Source organism: Dendrobates tinctorius, unplaced genomic scaffold, assembly GCF_039654945.1.
Source record: "Dendrobates tinctorius isolate UK_male_01 unplaced genomic scaffold, ASM3965494v1 ptg000004l, whole genome shotgun sequence".
Classification (NCBI taxonomy): domain Eukaryota; kingdom Metazoa; phylum Chordata; class Amphibia; order Anura; family Dendrobatidae; genus Dendrobates; species Dendrobates tinctorius.
The window spans coordinates 29,726,031-29,741,695 of NW_027361672.1; the positions used below are offsets into that span (position 1 = coordinate 29,726,031).

At 45.7% G+C, this 15,665-nt stretch overlaps 1 protein-coding gene across 6 annotated transcripts in view; it reads right to left on the minus strand.

Annotated features, from left to right (window-relative positions):
- The window catches only part of SYCP2L (synaptonemal complex protein 2 like), a 320,192-nt gene that overhangs the window by 18,252 nt on the left and 286,275 nt on the right, over nt 1–15,665 (minus strand). For 5 of the 6 annotated variants that reach the window (XM_073566695.1, XM_073566676.1, XM_073566684.1 and 2 more), the window contains one exon: nt 5,567–5,666. The exons of the other annotated variant lie outside the window; for it this stretch is intronic. In XM_073566695.1, coding sequence (XP_073422796.1) covers nt 5,567–5,666 — 100 coding nt within the window. The remainder of the gene's footprint in view (nt 1–5,566; nt 5,667–15,665) is intronic. 6 annotated transcript variants of the gene reach the window in all.

The window sequence follows — 15,665 nt, forward strand, 5'->3', positions numbered from 1 at the left end:
GTCCCCGTTATTGCTAGTGGTTATGAGTAGCCACCCCTTCCATTTACCAGCTCCAGAGGGAAAAAAAAAAAAAAAAAAGTTTTCAGACTTTAACCTGCTCTGTTCAGGAGAGAGAGAGGGGAAAAAAAAAAAAAGAGCAAACAGCAGCCTCTAGCCCCCACCGCAGCTGCGAGCACACAGTGTGCCCTTCAGCCCACACAGCAAACTCTCGCTCCCCCTTCCTCGACTTCAGCTAGTGGGAACCCTGCTCCTCAGCCCCTCCCTGCTAATTCTCGTTACTGCTCAGTTTGTAATCTCACTCATATGTCCAGTAAATTTACTAGGGGTAGATTTATTATCACAGTTCCGCTCCAGAATACAATTCCAAGATGATGGTCAGATGGCTCTTACGTTATGAAGACAGTGAAGATAAATCTGTATTTTGCATGCCCTTCCCACAGTTATGATGGCCCTGATAGGCTCAGATCCACCCCCAATATTGCCTGAGGATCAATGACTCACTCCATACCTCTCAGAGATACTATCTAAACTCTGTTCAAAAGGGTCAAATGATATAGGGAAAATGCCAGTAGAACCAGTAAGTGTTTCTCAAACCTGGTGTCTAATCCACATACTCTTTTGTCCCAAATACCCCAGGATGCTGCTTGGTTTACAGTTATTTATCTTACCAATGCTTTCTTTAGCATTCCGTTACACCCAGACTGCCAGTTTCTATTTGCACTCACTTAGCAGGGACGACAGTTAATATGGACAGTTATGTCACAAGGGGCCCAAAACAGTCCCAACCAGTTTGCAAAAAATATGAGCAGGTGTTTTTTGCCATTGTTGCCATTGTTAGTCTCTTTAAAGCATCTGGCAGCACTGAACTGTCAGGTTTCGGCCTCGAGACTTCAGTTCTGCCTTGGTCAAGTGATATTCTTGGGTCATTGTCTCCTTCAGGGTGCCAGACACCTCGCAGAAGAATAATAGCTGTCAGCTCACTTCCTTTCCCAAAAGATGAAACTGAACTCCAGCGTTTTCTTGGACTATGCACTTATTTTTGTCAGTGGATACCGGATGCATCCCGCATAATGTAACCCTTTTACAACGCCTTGAAAGACGGTATAATGAACTATAAGGAAAGATGACAGTGATGAGGATTACCTCCAACATGATTGTTCCCAATTTCTGATAGAAGAAACAGCTAGTCCACCAAATGTCAGTGAGAATCCACTCCCAAATCCCGATCTTGTGTTATACACGGATGGTTCAAGATATGCTGACGAGTTTGGTAGATTCCACTCGGGATATGCTGTTACCACAGAGGACACTGTAGTGCACGCAGCTGCGCTCCCGCCTTCACAGTCAGCACAAGAAGCAGAACTCCAGGCTCTGTCTACTGCATGTACTTTGGCCAAGAACAGGCAGGCTAATATATACACGGACTCACGGTATGCATTTGGTATTGCTCACGATTTTGGGGCTCTATGGGCCAATTGAGGGTTTATTACTACTGCCGGAACCCCAGTGAAAAATGCTGAAGCTGTTAAAACCCTCATGGACTCGATCAAATTACCTACTCAGGTGGCCATTATCAAAGTTAAGGCGCACGGTCCTAGGAACAGTCCACAGACTGTTGGCAACATATTTGCGGTTATGCACGCAAAAGCCGCCGCTCTCTTACCCGTTGAACCAACCATATCAACTATGGTGACCACACGCTCTCAGCGTAAACAGTTACAAGAAGCACTGACCCTACAAGAACCTGAGGATCTACAACAGACTGAAGTTTTCTGTCGGACCCTGCAAGACCCCTTAATGACAACGCAGAGAATGTCTCCAAAGGAAGAGGTGAAGCAATGGAAGACTGATGGGGCACGTATGGATAATAGTCTCTGGAAAAAGGAGCGACTTGTGTGTCTCCCTAAGCGGATGTACCCTGCTATTGCCATATGGGCCTACACATCGAGGAAAGAATCAGGCCCTCGCACTGGTGCAAAAATTCTACTGGGCCCCGGTTCTCCAGTTGGCCGGAAGCATTCCCTGTTACCAACATGACTGCAAAGACCACAGCGAAGAAACTGGTGATGGAAGTTATATGCAGATATGGGGTTCCAGAAGTTGTTGAAAGTGATCAAGGCCCGGCCTTTTCTTCTCAAGTGTACCAAGAAGTTCTGACAATGCTTGGATCCACTGTAGCCCTCCATACTCCGTACCACCCACAATCCAGTGGGAAAGTTGAGAGGCTGAACGGCACACTGAGGGGGACAATTGACCAAAATGATGCAGGAGACCCTGGCCATGGAGACTACGGCTCCATGGCCAGAGCTCCCACCCATTGTGTTATACCACAATCATACTACTCCTATTGCAAAACATGGCCTGTCTCCATATGAGATATTGTTTGGTACTAGGCCCCCAGTTGCAAATTTCCAGCATCAGCAGTTATCAGAAGAGACTGACCGTGTTGTTCAATATGTTATTCTGCTTAGTAAAAATCTTGCTAACACCTATGTTCTAGTTTTCTCTTTTCAGCAGAAACCGGCACTTGTCATAACCTGAAGCCTGGTAATTTGGTAGTCGTGAAGAGGCATGTCAGGAAGCACGGACTAGAACCCTTGTATGACGGTCTCTATCAAGTTCTCCTCATCACCCAACAAGCCAATAGCAAATGAAGGGACATAATGTTTTGGTTTTCCGCATTTTTCATATTATTATTGGTAGAAGTTAAAAGTTAAAGTTAGAAGATATTCAATGACTCAGATTAATACGATAAAGACAATGATCGTACTAAGGACAGTTGGTGGTCAGACACCTTCTCCTTTCTCAATCCAGCCAATTGGTTTAAGGGAATTGGGGGCTGGATAGCTGGGATCTTACAGAGCTTGTTACACATTGCTGCCTGTATCCTTGTTGTATATGTGATACTAAAACTTGTTCTTTGGTGTATTTCTGTATGTATTAGGAAATTCTGCACTAAGACAGCTAATGATGATACCAAAGGTATCGTTGCCCCTGCTCTTCTCTGCACCGATCTCAAAAGGCTACTTGATGAAGATGTTGAAGCCAAGCACATGCCTACCTACAAAAGATCCCCACCACCTTCATCAAAAATTGTTATTCGTGAACTGCAGTATACAGGGGGGGACGGGTGCGCCGCGACAGCCATGACTGGTAACACGGCATCAGTCATGTGAAGACCAGTACCCCTCAAGCTGTTAGCTTGGGATAGCACCTCTGATGCTGCATATGTGTTAAAAAAATGTATCTAGGGGGGAATGTGAAGGGTTAATACTAAAATCAGAGCTTGAGTTTCACTTCTCCATTCTTTGGAGGTTTCGTTTCTCCGTTTTTGTTGCTGTAAGATAAATTTTTATAATTGGCATGGGCTGTCATGAAACCAGACTGTTCTCATCAGGTACAAAGATAAAAGAGGCGGGGGTGTAAAACTCTGAAGAATATGCCATTATACTACTTTCTATTTGGATACGGACATACATGTAGTTTCTGGTTTTCTTGCAATATTATTGGCTTATAAAGTGAAATGATGCTATTGGTACTTGAGAACCTTGCATAATTAAGCAAAAGATTATAAAAGATGTGACTAAAATAAAGGGGCTTAGTGATCTGCCTCGATCCTCCCGTACAGAGACCCCCGTCTCCGTGTGGTCATTCCCAGTTGCTAGCAACGCCCTGTGAATTAATTTGGAAATCACTGGATCAACCGTGAAGGGTTAATTTAGCCCTACCTCAACAATAGATCACAATTGCTACAAATATGATTCTATGGAGAGGGAGGGAGAGGAACTGGAGACAGATACAGACATTCTGCAGTAAGTTCTCCTGAAATGACAGTAATAACTATTGTTTAGGAGAACTTGCAGCAGAATGTGTGCCTGCCTCTAGCTCCTCCTTCCTCTCCACTCTTCATAGAACGTTATGAGTAGCAACAGTTATCTATTTCAGTAATGGTAAAATCTGTTTTCACTTGCGGATTTCACAGCATTTACCCTTGACTTGAGCCTGAAAGATCAACCGAGGAGAAAAAAAACAAAAAAAAAAACACAGATTTATCTGAAAAGATATATAACTAAAGTTTGTTTTCAAGTGTACTATTAATTTACAAAGTAAAAATAAATTATTACTTTTTAAAGGACTTCTCCAACAACGTGATAAATATGGTGCCCGTGACATCAAACTGCAGCTGTCCTAGTTATTATGCATCAGGACCAGGGCTGTGGAGTCGATATGTCAAACCCCTGACTCCTCAATTTCCAACCCCACAGCACTGGTCACTACTGATCATGCAGCACGGTGGCTCAGTGGTTAGCAGCACTGGAGTCCTGGGTTCGAATCCCACCAAGGACAACATCTGCAAGGAGTTTATATGTTCTCCCCGTGTTTGCGTGGGTTTCCTCCGACATTCCAAAAAGACATACTGATAGGGAATTTAGATTGTGAGCCCCATCGGGGACAGCGATGATAATGTGTGCAAACTGTAAAGCGCTGCAGAATATGTTAGCGCTATATAAAAATAAAGATTATTATCATCATGTAAATAAAGTGCAGCACAGATTCACCCTAACTAAAAGCAGAGATCCTCAGATCAGGAACAGAACAGACATTATTAGGCCATTTCATGACTTTACCATATTCTTATGAAAAAATATTCAGCACATCCTGCATTGAACTACTAAACCCAATTTATTATGTATTTTTAGAGTCGATCCATTTTATACTGACTACACTAAAATGGACATACTTCACAGCACTGATCACGACCATTGCACACTGAAGAAACGGAGCTCGTAATGCATCTCAATTGTCAGAGAAGCTGCTGTTATATCTCTATCAGCTGAAGAGCAGCGCTGTGGACATGAGACGAAATAAATCTTTTCACTTACTGGGCACAATGGGGATGATAAGGACTTCTCCAATTTCAGTGCTCAGTAGAAAGGGTAAACATGCTCAGTCAGAAACTAGATTTATTCTGTCTAGTCCACAGCATTGCTACTCAGTTGTGAGGAGCTGCCATCATAAGCACACATACCCAACAGTTAAAATACATCTCAAACCCTGTTTCTTCAGCATGCAGCCGTTCTGACACATGAATAGGACAGCAATTTGAATGGTCACAGTCTCCATAGCTATCAAATTCTTGGAAAATCCCGTTAAAGCTCTTTTTTAATACATTCCCATTTAAGAGCAACTTTAAAAAAAAGATGTCCATGCACTTATTAACATTCGTAGTGCTCTCTAATATCTTTATAGTCAGATTAGAGAATAAATTAGCAGGAGCTTGGTCCAACAAGTCATTATTCTGTGGCTACCTGCTATGTACTCAAAGCCTCAACGTCACTTCAGATATATAGGCTTGGGTCGCCATTGTTGTGGCATAATGCACACAATATCACACCAAGCCTGCTAATGAGAGACTTTGGAAGTTTAAGCAGGTAGGAGCTGGTTTGCAGGTCTTCCAACTTGTGGCCACGGAATGCTGATGCCACTGCTGGATTAAAGTCATGCAAATCGATTTGCTCACCTCTACTTTACGGACTAAATAGATTTGTGTAAAGTTAGTGCTTACCATGGATTCCTTTTCCAGCTTTTTTAAAGCCTTAGTTTGAGCCTGAAGACAAGAGACGTGATGTGCTACCATTGTGTGAAAATTGTCCAATTTTCGTAAACTAAACATTTAAAAAGCAAAAACACAACATAGTTTAAGACTGCCAACACTAAACAAAATAGACAGTGTGAAAGGCATTTATAGAAGTAAAACTCTACCCCCTCTATACAAATTCATGAAGTAGAGTAGAAAGCTAATGAATATGGTAATGTCAGGTTCTCCAAAATGGTCAATTCACTGACCAAGCAAATTTTCAAAATATACAGCAAGTTGCAACTTGAGAAACAGCGCTCGTTGGGTGGGGGGGTCACCGGCATCTACAGTTCTGTGCGCCGTTCTATTCCAGCACCTGTGTCCAGTCCTTCAGCACTATAAAGGTAAAACTCCCTTATATTCTAATATGTCAACTAAAGAAATGTTCTTATTACACCTTCTGGGACGGTGCCTCTTCTTGTCCCCTCTTCTTTTAAGGCTGCATTTATAGGATGGTCTATTAGTGTTTTTGTCACTTATCAGTATAATAAGTGGTTTAATCTGCTATTACTGTGACCACATTTATTTAGCCTATTTTTAGGGGTTTAAATATACTGTGCACTTTATTTAGTTACCTAGTCGTATTTATTTTATACTATTTATCTAATAATTTATGTACTTGCTGGTCACACTCCCCTTCATATTGGAGGTCCCTTTTTTTGCCCTGTCATTTTATACCAATCATTTTAAATTGTTACGGTAATTAATAAAAATTATATTTTTTAAATCACACTTTTTTGTCCTCCTCACTTCCTATCTTTTATGGCACCACCTTACCATAATAGATTATGTCTATAAGTAATAGCTCATTGCCTGAAAGATCAAATTGGAAAGACTTAAAGGGGTTTTCCCACACAAAGTTAATTTTAAAGTTCATTTTAATCTATAGATCTTGGAATAATAATAATTTCCACAATTGGATGTGTTTCAAGGGAACCTATCAGCAGGATTCTGCTCAGTAACCTACAGTGTCAGGTTGATGCCGTTATGCTGATTAAAATGACACCCTTGTTGATGAAATCCATCTTCAGGTTGTTTAATCTTTATTTTCAGTTTTGAGTTAATGATATGCTTGTGCTTCGGGGTGGATCTTCATGTTGTTCTCTGCTTAGATATTCATAATGCAGACTGCTGACAGGTCACTGATTCCTCACTGACCTGCCCCATAGTTTACATAATGAATATATATATCTAATATATAAAGCTCAAGAGTGTGTGTGTGTGTGTGTGTGTGTGTGTGTGTGTGTGTGTGTGTGTGTGTTAGGGATTGGCATCCGCACCGTCGCAGCTACAGCCACAAAATTTGGCAGTGTCACGTCTGGGCCCCGAGAGTGTCCTAATCTATGTTGTGAGGCAGAATTTTAACCCCGCGCGTTCCAATTCACCAATTTTGCCCCTATCTACATAATGGGGAAAGTGTGTGTATCAAGCCCCGCCCCTCATTATGATGTCATAATGGTTGCCATGGCGATAGTGATGTCATCATAGGTTGCAAGCCCCCCCCGCTCATTATGATGTCATAATGGTTGACTATGGGATGGAGGATGTGTGATGGGTATATGGGCACTGGACTATGGGATGGAGGATATGTATGACGGGTATACGGGCACGGGCCTATGGGATGGAGGATATGTATGACGGGTATACGGGCACGGGCCTATGGGATGGAGGATATGTATGACAGGTATATGGGCACGGGCCTATAGGATCGTGGATATGTATGATAGGTATATGGGCACGGGACTATGGGATGGAGGATAATTATAACTTGCCATAACTAACCACAGTTAGTTACTATGCCCGGGCAGCGCTGGGCTCTTCAGCTAATTTTTATATATATATATATATATATATATATATATATATATATACACACACTATCAGGGTAACCTCAAGCACAGTTATTATTAACATAATTAACATAGTAAACATGCGATTATGCTGCAGCGCAGGTGCCACAGCCAGCGCCTGCCGGCAGAAGTTTTTTTTTTTTCCAAAGCTGCTACTGCGCAGGCGCCATTTTAAAATTGACCCAGGTGCTCACTGCGTGTGCCCAACGCGCGTTTCGCCTTGTGCTTTAATGAGGGATTTTTTTGTTTTGTTTGTATTTTGCCTGGTTGTTTTTTTCTTTTTAAATTTTGTGGCTATTTGTGAAATTTAATAATAAAATTTGAATTGGATTATTGATGTTGTGTGTCATGTTATAGGTATCTTCACAGTTATTAACACATTAAACATGCAATTATGCTGCAGCGCAGGTGCCATGACCGGCGCCTGCCTGCAGGTGTTTTTTCATTTGGTATGTACAGATATTCATTATGTAAACTAGGGGGCAGGTCAGTGAGGGATCAGTGACCTGTCAGCAGTCTGCTTTACAAATTGCTATTCAGAGCGCCACATTAAGACCCCTCACAGGCCGCAACAGAGCACAAGCATATTAACTAAAAACTGTAAATAAAGATTAAACAACCACAAGAAAGATTTCATCAACCAAGTTATCATTTTAGTCAGTATAACGGCGCCGACCTGACACTGTCTGTAGGTTACAGTGTACAATCCTGCTGACAGGTTCCCGTTAAGGGTTTCGGATAACGGTGTTGCAAAACCAATTTTTTTTTTCTTTTAAATTTCTGATTTTTTTTTCGTCACTAAATCCTGCTGATAGGATGGGATCATTATATTTAAAGTGAACCTAAGATAATCTTATAAATATGTGCCACTGCTGTATACTGTGTAATGGCTGTGTCTCACTGAACACGGACATAGTCTGATCATACCACATCTCCTGGGCGGGTGGAGGGGTGAATAAAAAAGAAAAAAAAAAAAATTATACAGACATTACAGCCGGGGATTGCAGCTGATTCTTTGAAGTAAAACATTATTTAGAAACAGGCAGTAAAATGTATTCCCTCACAAAAAAAAAAAAAATCAGCTTTAAATGTCTGTATACTCTTCTTCCTTCCTCCCTTGACCAGGGGCTGTGTTATGATCAGACCATGTCCCTACGGTAAGACACAGCCATTACACAGTACAAAGCAGGGGCACATTTATAAGGCTCTCTCAACACAGAAAATCGTAGTTACTTACCGTTAACGGTATTTCTCTGAGCCCATGACGGCACCACGGAGAGAGGGGATCCGCCCCACGGGGACAGGAAACCTACAGATAAAAAGGAGGTACCTCTCTCCCGCATCAGTTGTTTTACAGAGCATTAACGGAACTTCAGCCTAATACTAACACAACAACTTTAAGAAAAATAAATTTCTATAATCAAACTGCGTAGAGGAGACACCACGTGACTTTTCGATTAAACTGTATTTACAATAAGTGCGCACCCCATGCGTCTAGGGAGGGAATATACGGGTGCCATCATGGGCTCAGAGAAATACCGTTAACGGTAAGGCCTGTTTCACACTTCCGTTTTTGTGTCCGCCAAACGGATCCGTTTCCGTTTTTTTGACGGAAACGGATGCCAACGGATCCGTTTTTAAAAAAACGGATCCGTTTTTTTGACGGATCCGCGGTAACCGTAATGGAAGTCTATGGGACAAAAAAAACGGATCCTGCAAAAAATGGCGGATCCGTTTTTTTACGGAAAACGACGGATTTTGACGGATTTGAAAAAACGGAAGTGTGAAACAGGCCTAAGTAACTACGATTTTCTCTTTCCCCCATGATGGCACCACGGAGAGAATTGCAGAGACTATTTATTAGGGGGGGACCACTGCCTCCAGCACCCTTCTACCAAAGGTTAGATCTGAGGAGGTGGCTAGGTCCAGCCGATAGTGGTTAAAGAAAGTCAAAAGAGAGGACCAAGCGGCGGCTCTACATATCAGTTCAATGGAGACGCCTGCTCTCTGTGCCCAGGAAGTTGACACAGCTCTTGTGGAAAGGGCCGTTATTCTGCCTGGAATGTCCGCACCATATGACGAGTACGACAAGGTGATGGCGTCCCTTATCCACCTCGCCAGCGTGCTCTTTGATGCCTTTCGCCCTTTCTTTGGCCCTTGGAAGCAGACAAAGAGAGACCTATCCTTTCTACACTCCCTGGTGGACGCTAGGTATTCAATTAGGCATCTCCTGACATCTAATGTGTGTAGGGTCTCTTCTCCCTTGTTTTTGAGATTGGGGCAAAAGGAGGGGAGGGAGATTTCTTGAGTTCTGTAGAATCGGGACGCTACCTTCGGCAGATAGGCTGGGTCTGTTCTAAGTACCACCCTGTCATCCAGGATCTGTGTAAATGGAGGGAAGGCTGACAGAGCCTGGATGTCACTAATTCTATGGGCCGATGTGACGGCTATCAAGAGGGAGGTCTTGAGAGATATTAATATTAGCGGTGCTTCTTGCAAAGGCTCAAAGGGTGGGCTGGTCAGGGCTGAGAGTACCAAGTTTAGATCCCAGGGAGGGGTGTTTAGGGAAGACACGGGCCTGGATCTACCGGCTACCTTAATGAATCTGGACACCCAACGATTCCCTGCCAAGTCACAGTTGTATAGGGCCCCCAGGGCCCCCATTTGAACCTTTAATGTGCTGGTAGCTAGACCTTGCTCTACGCCCTTTTGCAGGAACTCTAAGATCTTTGGTATGGGTACCTTCCCCTTTGGACTGGCCCTTGATACTGAAAGGAACTTCCTCCAGACCCTCCCGTACTGTTTAGTGGTTATCGGTTTTCTGCTTCGTAGTAGAGTGGATAACAAATTTTGGGAGAGGCCTCTGTTGATTAACAGAGCCCTTTCAAATTCCAGGCCGTCATATGTAGGTTCTCCACCTGAGGGTGTAGTACCGGGCCCTGAGAGAGTAGGTTCGGGATATCCGGGAGGACCCAAGGGTCGGAGATGGACATTCTCCTCAACCACGAAAACCACGTCCTTCTTGGCAAGAAGGGGGCTATTAATATTACCCTTGCTTTGTCCTCCCGAATCTTCCTCAGAACTGATGGAATTAGGGCTATTGGTGGAAACGCCTAAGCAAGAGGGAAGTGCCAGGAGATCATGAGGGCATCCAGGGCTACTGGATTCCTGGAGGGGTCTATGGAACAGAAGGTTTTCACCTTCCGATTCGTCCTGTTGGCGAATAGATCTATAATCGGGTTTCCCCCATAGTTTCGTGATCTGGTTGAAAATGCCCTGGTTCAACTTCCACTCGCCCTGTCTCAGCTGTGTGCCACTTAGAAAGTCTGCCGTGATGTTGTCTGTCCCTTTTATGTGGAGTGCCGTCAGCGAGCCCAGGTTTCCCTCTGCAAACTGGAGGGATTGATCTTGTCACTGTCATTAGGGCGCGGGATCTTGTGCCCCCCGATGGTTTAAGTAAGCCACTACCGTGCTGTTGTCCGAAAACACCCTTACGTGGTGGGATCTGAGGGATTCCACAAAGTGCAGGAGGGCGAGTTTTACCGCTAACAGCTCCTTCATATTCGAGGAGGCTGCCTTTTCGTCCTCTGTCCAGACCCCTTGAGTTACCTGATTGTCCAAGTGAGCCCCCCACCCCCTGGGGCTTGCGTCTGTAGTGAGGACTCGAGATACCGGTATTACCCAAGGGACCCCCCTGGATAGGTTGGCTGATTCCGTCCACCACTGTAGTGAATGAGCTGTTTCAGGTGATATGTCTAACTGCCCTTCTAAAACTCCGTGAAGGGAAAATTCTGCCGCTAGTGTTTCCCACTGTAGATCCCTTGTATGGGCTTGAGCCCACTGCACGGCTGGTATACAGGCAGTCATTGACCCGAGTAGGGACATGGCCTTCCTCAGTGTTGTTATACTGTGTGAGTTATTGCAGCTGTTGTATTTGCTTTATGTGTAGCATGTTCCCTTCCGGGAGTCAACATTCCTGCCTGAGGGAATCTATGGTTATGCCCAAATACTCTTGTACTTGGCTCAGGACCGTTTGGGATTTTGGTAGGTTTAGCAGCCAACCTAGTCGGTCAGAGAATCCATGGTCCTGTTCAACTGGTCCCTGCAGTGTGATGGGGAGTTGCCTATTACTAGGAAATCGTCCAAGTATGGGACTATTAGGACGTCCTGCTCTCTTAGATGTGCCATAACCTCTGCTATGATTTTTGTGAATACCCTCAGGGCGATGGCTAGGCCGAATGGGAGAGCTTTGAACTGGTAGTGCTTTATCTCTCCCCCCACAGTTACTGCTATCCTGAGAAATTGGCGGTAGTCCGTGTGTATGGGGACGTGATAGTACGCGTCCTTTAGATCGAGTACAGTCATGTAACAGGACGGAAACAGCATTTTCACTGCAGATCTTAGGCTGACTTCAGACGTGGCGTTTTCGCGTTGCTGCGGCAGTTTTAACCGCGCGATTTTGCCGCGAAAAATAAGCATCCCATGCATTCCTATGGGATTCAGCAATGCTGTGCTAATGCTGCGGTTTTTACCGCGGCGGAATCGCTTCGCAGTAAAAAACGCAGCATGCTCATTAATTTTGCGGAATCGCGGCGATCCCGCACCCATAGGAATGCATTGTTCTGCTTACTTTCCGCATGTGGCTATGCACACCATGCGAAATGTAAGCAGAACTTTTGCGGATGGTACCCATGGTCCGGAGGAGAGGAGACTGTCCTCCGGGCTTTGGGTACGATATCCCTGTAAAAAATAGAATTTAAAATAAAAAAATATTGTTATTCTCACCTTCCGACATCCCGCGCAGCCTTCCCGCCTCTCTCCACGCTCCCGGTCCCAGTAAGCCTTTGCGAGCGATGATGTCTGTTCTCGCGGGATCGCGACGTCTCGCGGTCATTCGCGAGACGTCGCGATCCCGCGAGAACAGACATCATCGCGGTAATTGTCGCAAAGGATTACTGGGACCGGGAGCGTGGAGAGAGGCGGGAAGGCTGCGCGGGATGTCGGAAGGTGAGAATAACAATATATTTTTTTTTTATTATTATTTTTTTACATTCTATCTTTTACTATTGAGGCCGCATAGGCGGCCTCAATAGTAAAAAGTTGGTCACACTCGTCAAACACTATGCTTGACAAGTGTGACCAACCTGTCAATCAGTTCTTCAAGCGATGCTCCAGATCGCTTGGAAAACGCTAGCAATTCTGCAAGCTAATTACGCTTGCAAAATGCTAGTTTTTCCGTGGGAAAATCGCGGAAATTTATAATGCGATTTTTCCGCGGAATGGAATTCCGGAATTCTCGCGGTAATTTCTGCGAGAGTTCCGCTACGTGTGAACCCAGCCTTATTGTTTCCATTTTGAATGGGTGGATTACCAGGCACGTGTTTAATTTTTTTAGGTGTATTATTGTCCTGAATGTCCCATCTGGCTTCTTCCTCAGGAAGATAGGGGAATAGAAGCCTTCTCTTTTTTCTTGGTGAGGGACCTCTTGCAGTAACGATTTCTCCACCAGGGTCTGAATCTCCTGTTGAATTGCAGCTTGCTCTTCCGCAGACTGCCTCTGTGGGGTCAATACGAAAGAGGGTTTGGGTGAGGTGTTAAATTTTAATTTGAGGCCTGTTTTTATGATGTCTAAGATCCATTGACTGTTTGGCCCTCTTCTTCCCAACCAGGGAAGACATTTCAATCTTCCTCCTACCTGGGAGACACCTTCATTGGGGTGGCTTCTTGTCTGCCGGTTTTCCAAACATGAACCCCTTTCCTTTGCCTCTATCTTCCCACTTGTCCTGGGAATTCTTAGGCGGCTTCCTCTGGATAAATTTCCTGCTCCGAAAACGCTTGAAGAGGAAATTGGATGGGTTAGGGAAAGACTTTTTTATCCCCCGCTTTGTCAAGTATATAGTCTAGTGTAGGTCCGAAAAGGAATTCACCTTCACAGGGCATGGAGCAAAGTTTTGATTTTGTTTGCAAGTCTCCCGTCCAGCACTTGAGCCATAGGGCCCTTCTAGCTGCGTTCGAGAATGAGGCTGCCCTGGCTGTTAGTCTGATTGAATCTGTGGATGCGTCCGCTAAAAAGGCCGCCGCTCCTCTCATCAATGGGACGGAGTCTAGGATTGCGCTTCTCTGGGATTTGTTTTTTAGCTGGTCCTCCAACTGATCCAACCACACCATAAGGGCTCTAGCTGTGCAAGTGGCGGCTATGGCGGGTTTCAGCCCTCCTCCGGGTGCCTCCCAGGAACTCTTCAGGAACGTATCCGCTTTTTTGTCCATGGGATCCTTCAGTGTACCCATGTCCTCAAACGGCAGAGATAATTTTTTTTGAGGCTTTTGCGATGGCTACATCCACCTTTGGTGCTTTATCCCAAAATGAACAGCTTGGATCTTCAAAGGGGTATTTTCTTTTGGGGGCTAGGAGGCCTTTTCTCTCTGGTCTTTTCCACTCCCTCTGTATTAGCGCCTGAATTTTATCGTTCATAGGGAATGATCTCCTTTTCTTCTGCTCTAACCCACTGAACATAGTATCCTGGATAGTCCTTTTGGGCCTGGTGTCTACTAGTCCCATAGTGGTTCTGATTGCTTTTATTAAATTATCGGTTTCCTCTATAGGGAAACAGCTGCGACCTTCCTCGACAGAGGACGAGGATTCGGATGACGGGCTGTTCATGTCTGATGCAGAGGAATCGCTCTCCCGATTGCTGTGATCGGACTCGGGATCCCTGCTTTTAGGCTTCTTATGCTTTTTATTCTCTCCCTGGAGGGATTTGAGCGTGTTCTCTACCTGATGTTTAATTAGGTTCCTAAGGTCAGAAGCGAAGTCTGAGGATTCCTTGCATATAAGTTTGCTCTATGCAGGATTGGCAGAGCCTTTTCCCCCACCCTGCGGGGAGCTCCTCTTTACAGAGTGGGCAAACCTTGTGGTTGGCCTTTTGCGTGCACTGCTTCCCCTATAAGAGGAGGACAGGCCCTAATTACATTCATGTAGCTCACTCACCCACCGGACCGAAGAAGGATACAGAGTCTGAAGGGGCTCCCGGATCTGCAGGTGGTTTGTTTTTGGTACCCCCGTCCCACTGGATTCCTTGCTGCGTCGGGACTCCGAGCGGCTGCTGCTACTGCGTCGCTGTGAGCCTGTGGGATCCATCTTTCGGTGCCTTAGCGGCGATTGCCGCTGTTGCTGCTTGGGTCCTGCGTCAGAGGACATGCCCTGCAGCTGCTGCACTTCCTGTGCCGAACTCATGATTCCAGGAACCAGTCAGCGTGGTGCTTCCTGCACCTGTCAACCGAGCGACCGGCGTTTTTTTTCCCGCGTGCTCAGCGCCAGCACCCAGAGAGGCCTAGGGCTGCCCCCGCGGCGCTCTGGCCCACAATGCGCACTCCCGGGCCTCCCAGTGATACCTTGCGCCTGGCCCCACGTGACTAGGCGGCGGTCCCGCACATGCGCCTGCCGCCATCCCCGGATCCCAGAAATGCCTTGCGCTGAGACTGGTGCGCCCGGCGCCCGCTGGCCTCCGGTACCTGCCCCAGGCCGCCTCGGTCGGTTCCGGGCCCACTTCTGAGGGGGACGCTATTTTCGGGAGAGGCGGTCTTCTGGAACGTCTTCTGCCGCCTCTCCCCCCCCGCACACCCTGGAGGCCCGCCGACCCCAGCGGTGGCGCCTCGGGTAACCGCCCCAGCTGGGACAGGGGGCTCCCGCTGTCGTCCTCCAGACTGGTCGGCCCCGGCATCCCACGACAATGGCAAGTCTGTAGGTTCCCTATGGGGACAGGAAACCAACTGATGCGGGAGAGAAGTACCGCCTTTTTATCTGTAGGTTTCCTGTCCCCGTGGGGCGGATTCCCTCTCTCCATGGTGCCGTCATGGGGGAAAGAGAAACATTTTAAACACATCCAATTGTGGAAATTATTATTTCAAGACCTATGAACTTTGTTTGTGGGTCAACCCCTTTAAACCACAATTAAGGAAAAAAATGCTATCTTTTTTTTTACCATGGGTTTAAAAACTAACCTGCAAGTACAAGAGCTGTTAGTGACCGCTCCTGTCGCAATTCAGCAGCTCACGCCCTGTCAACAGAGCAGCCTGGAAGAAGAGGTGCTACGTTGTTGATAGAACGGGATTGCCAACGTCACGTTGAGTGACCGCCAGCTCCCTGCAGTTTGCACTCACACCTAGTCAACAGAGCA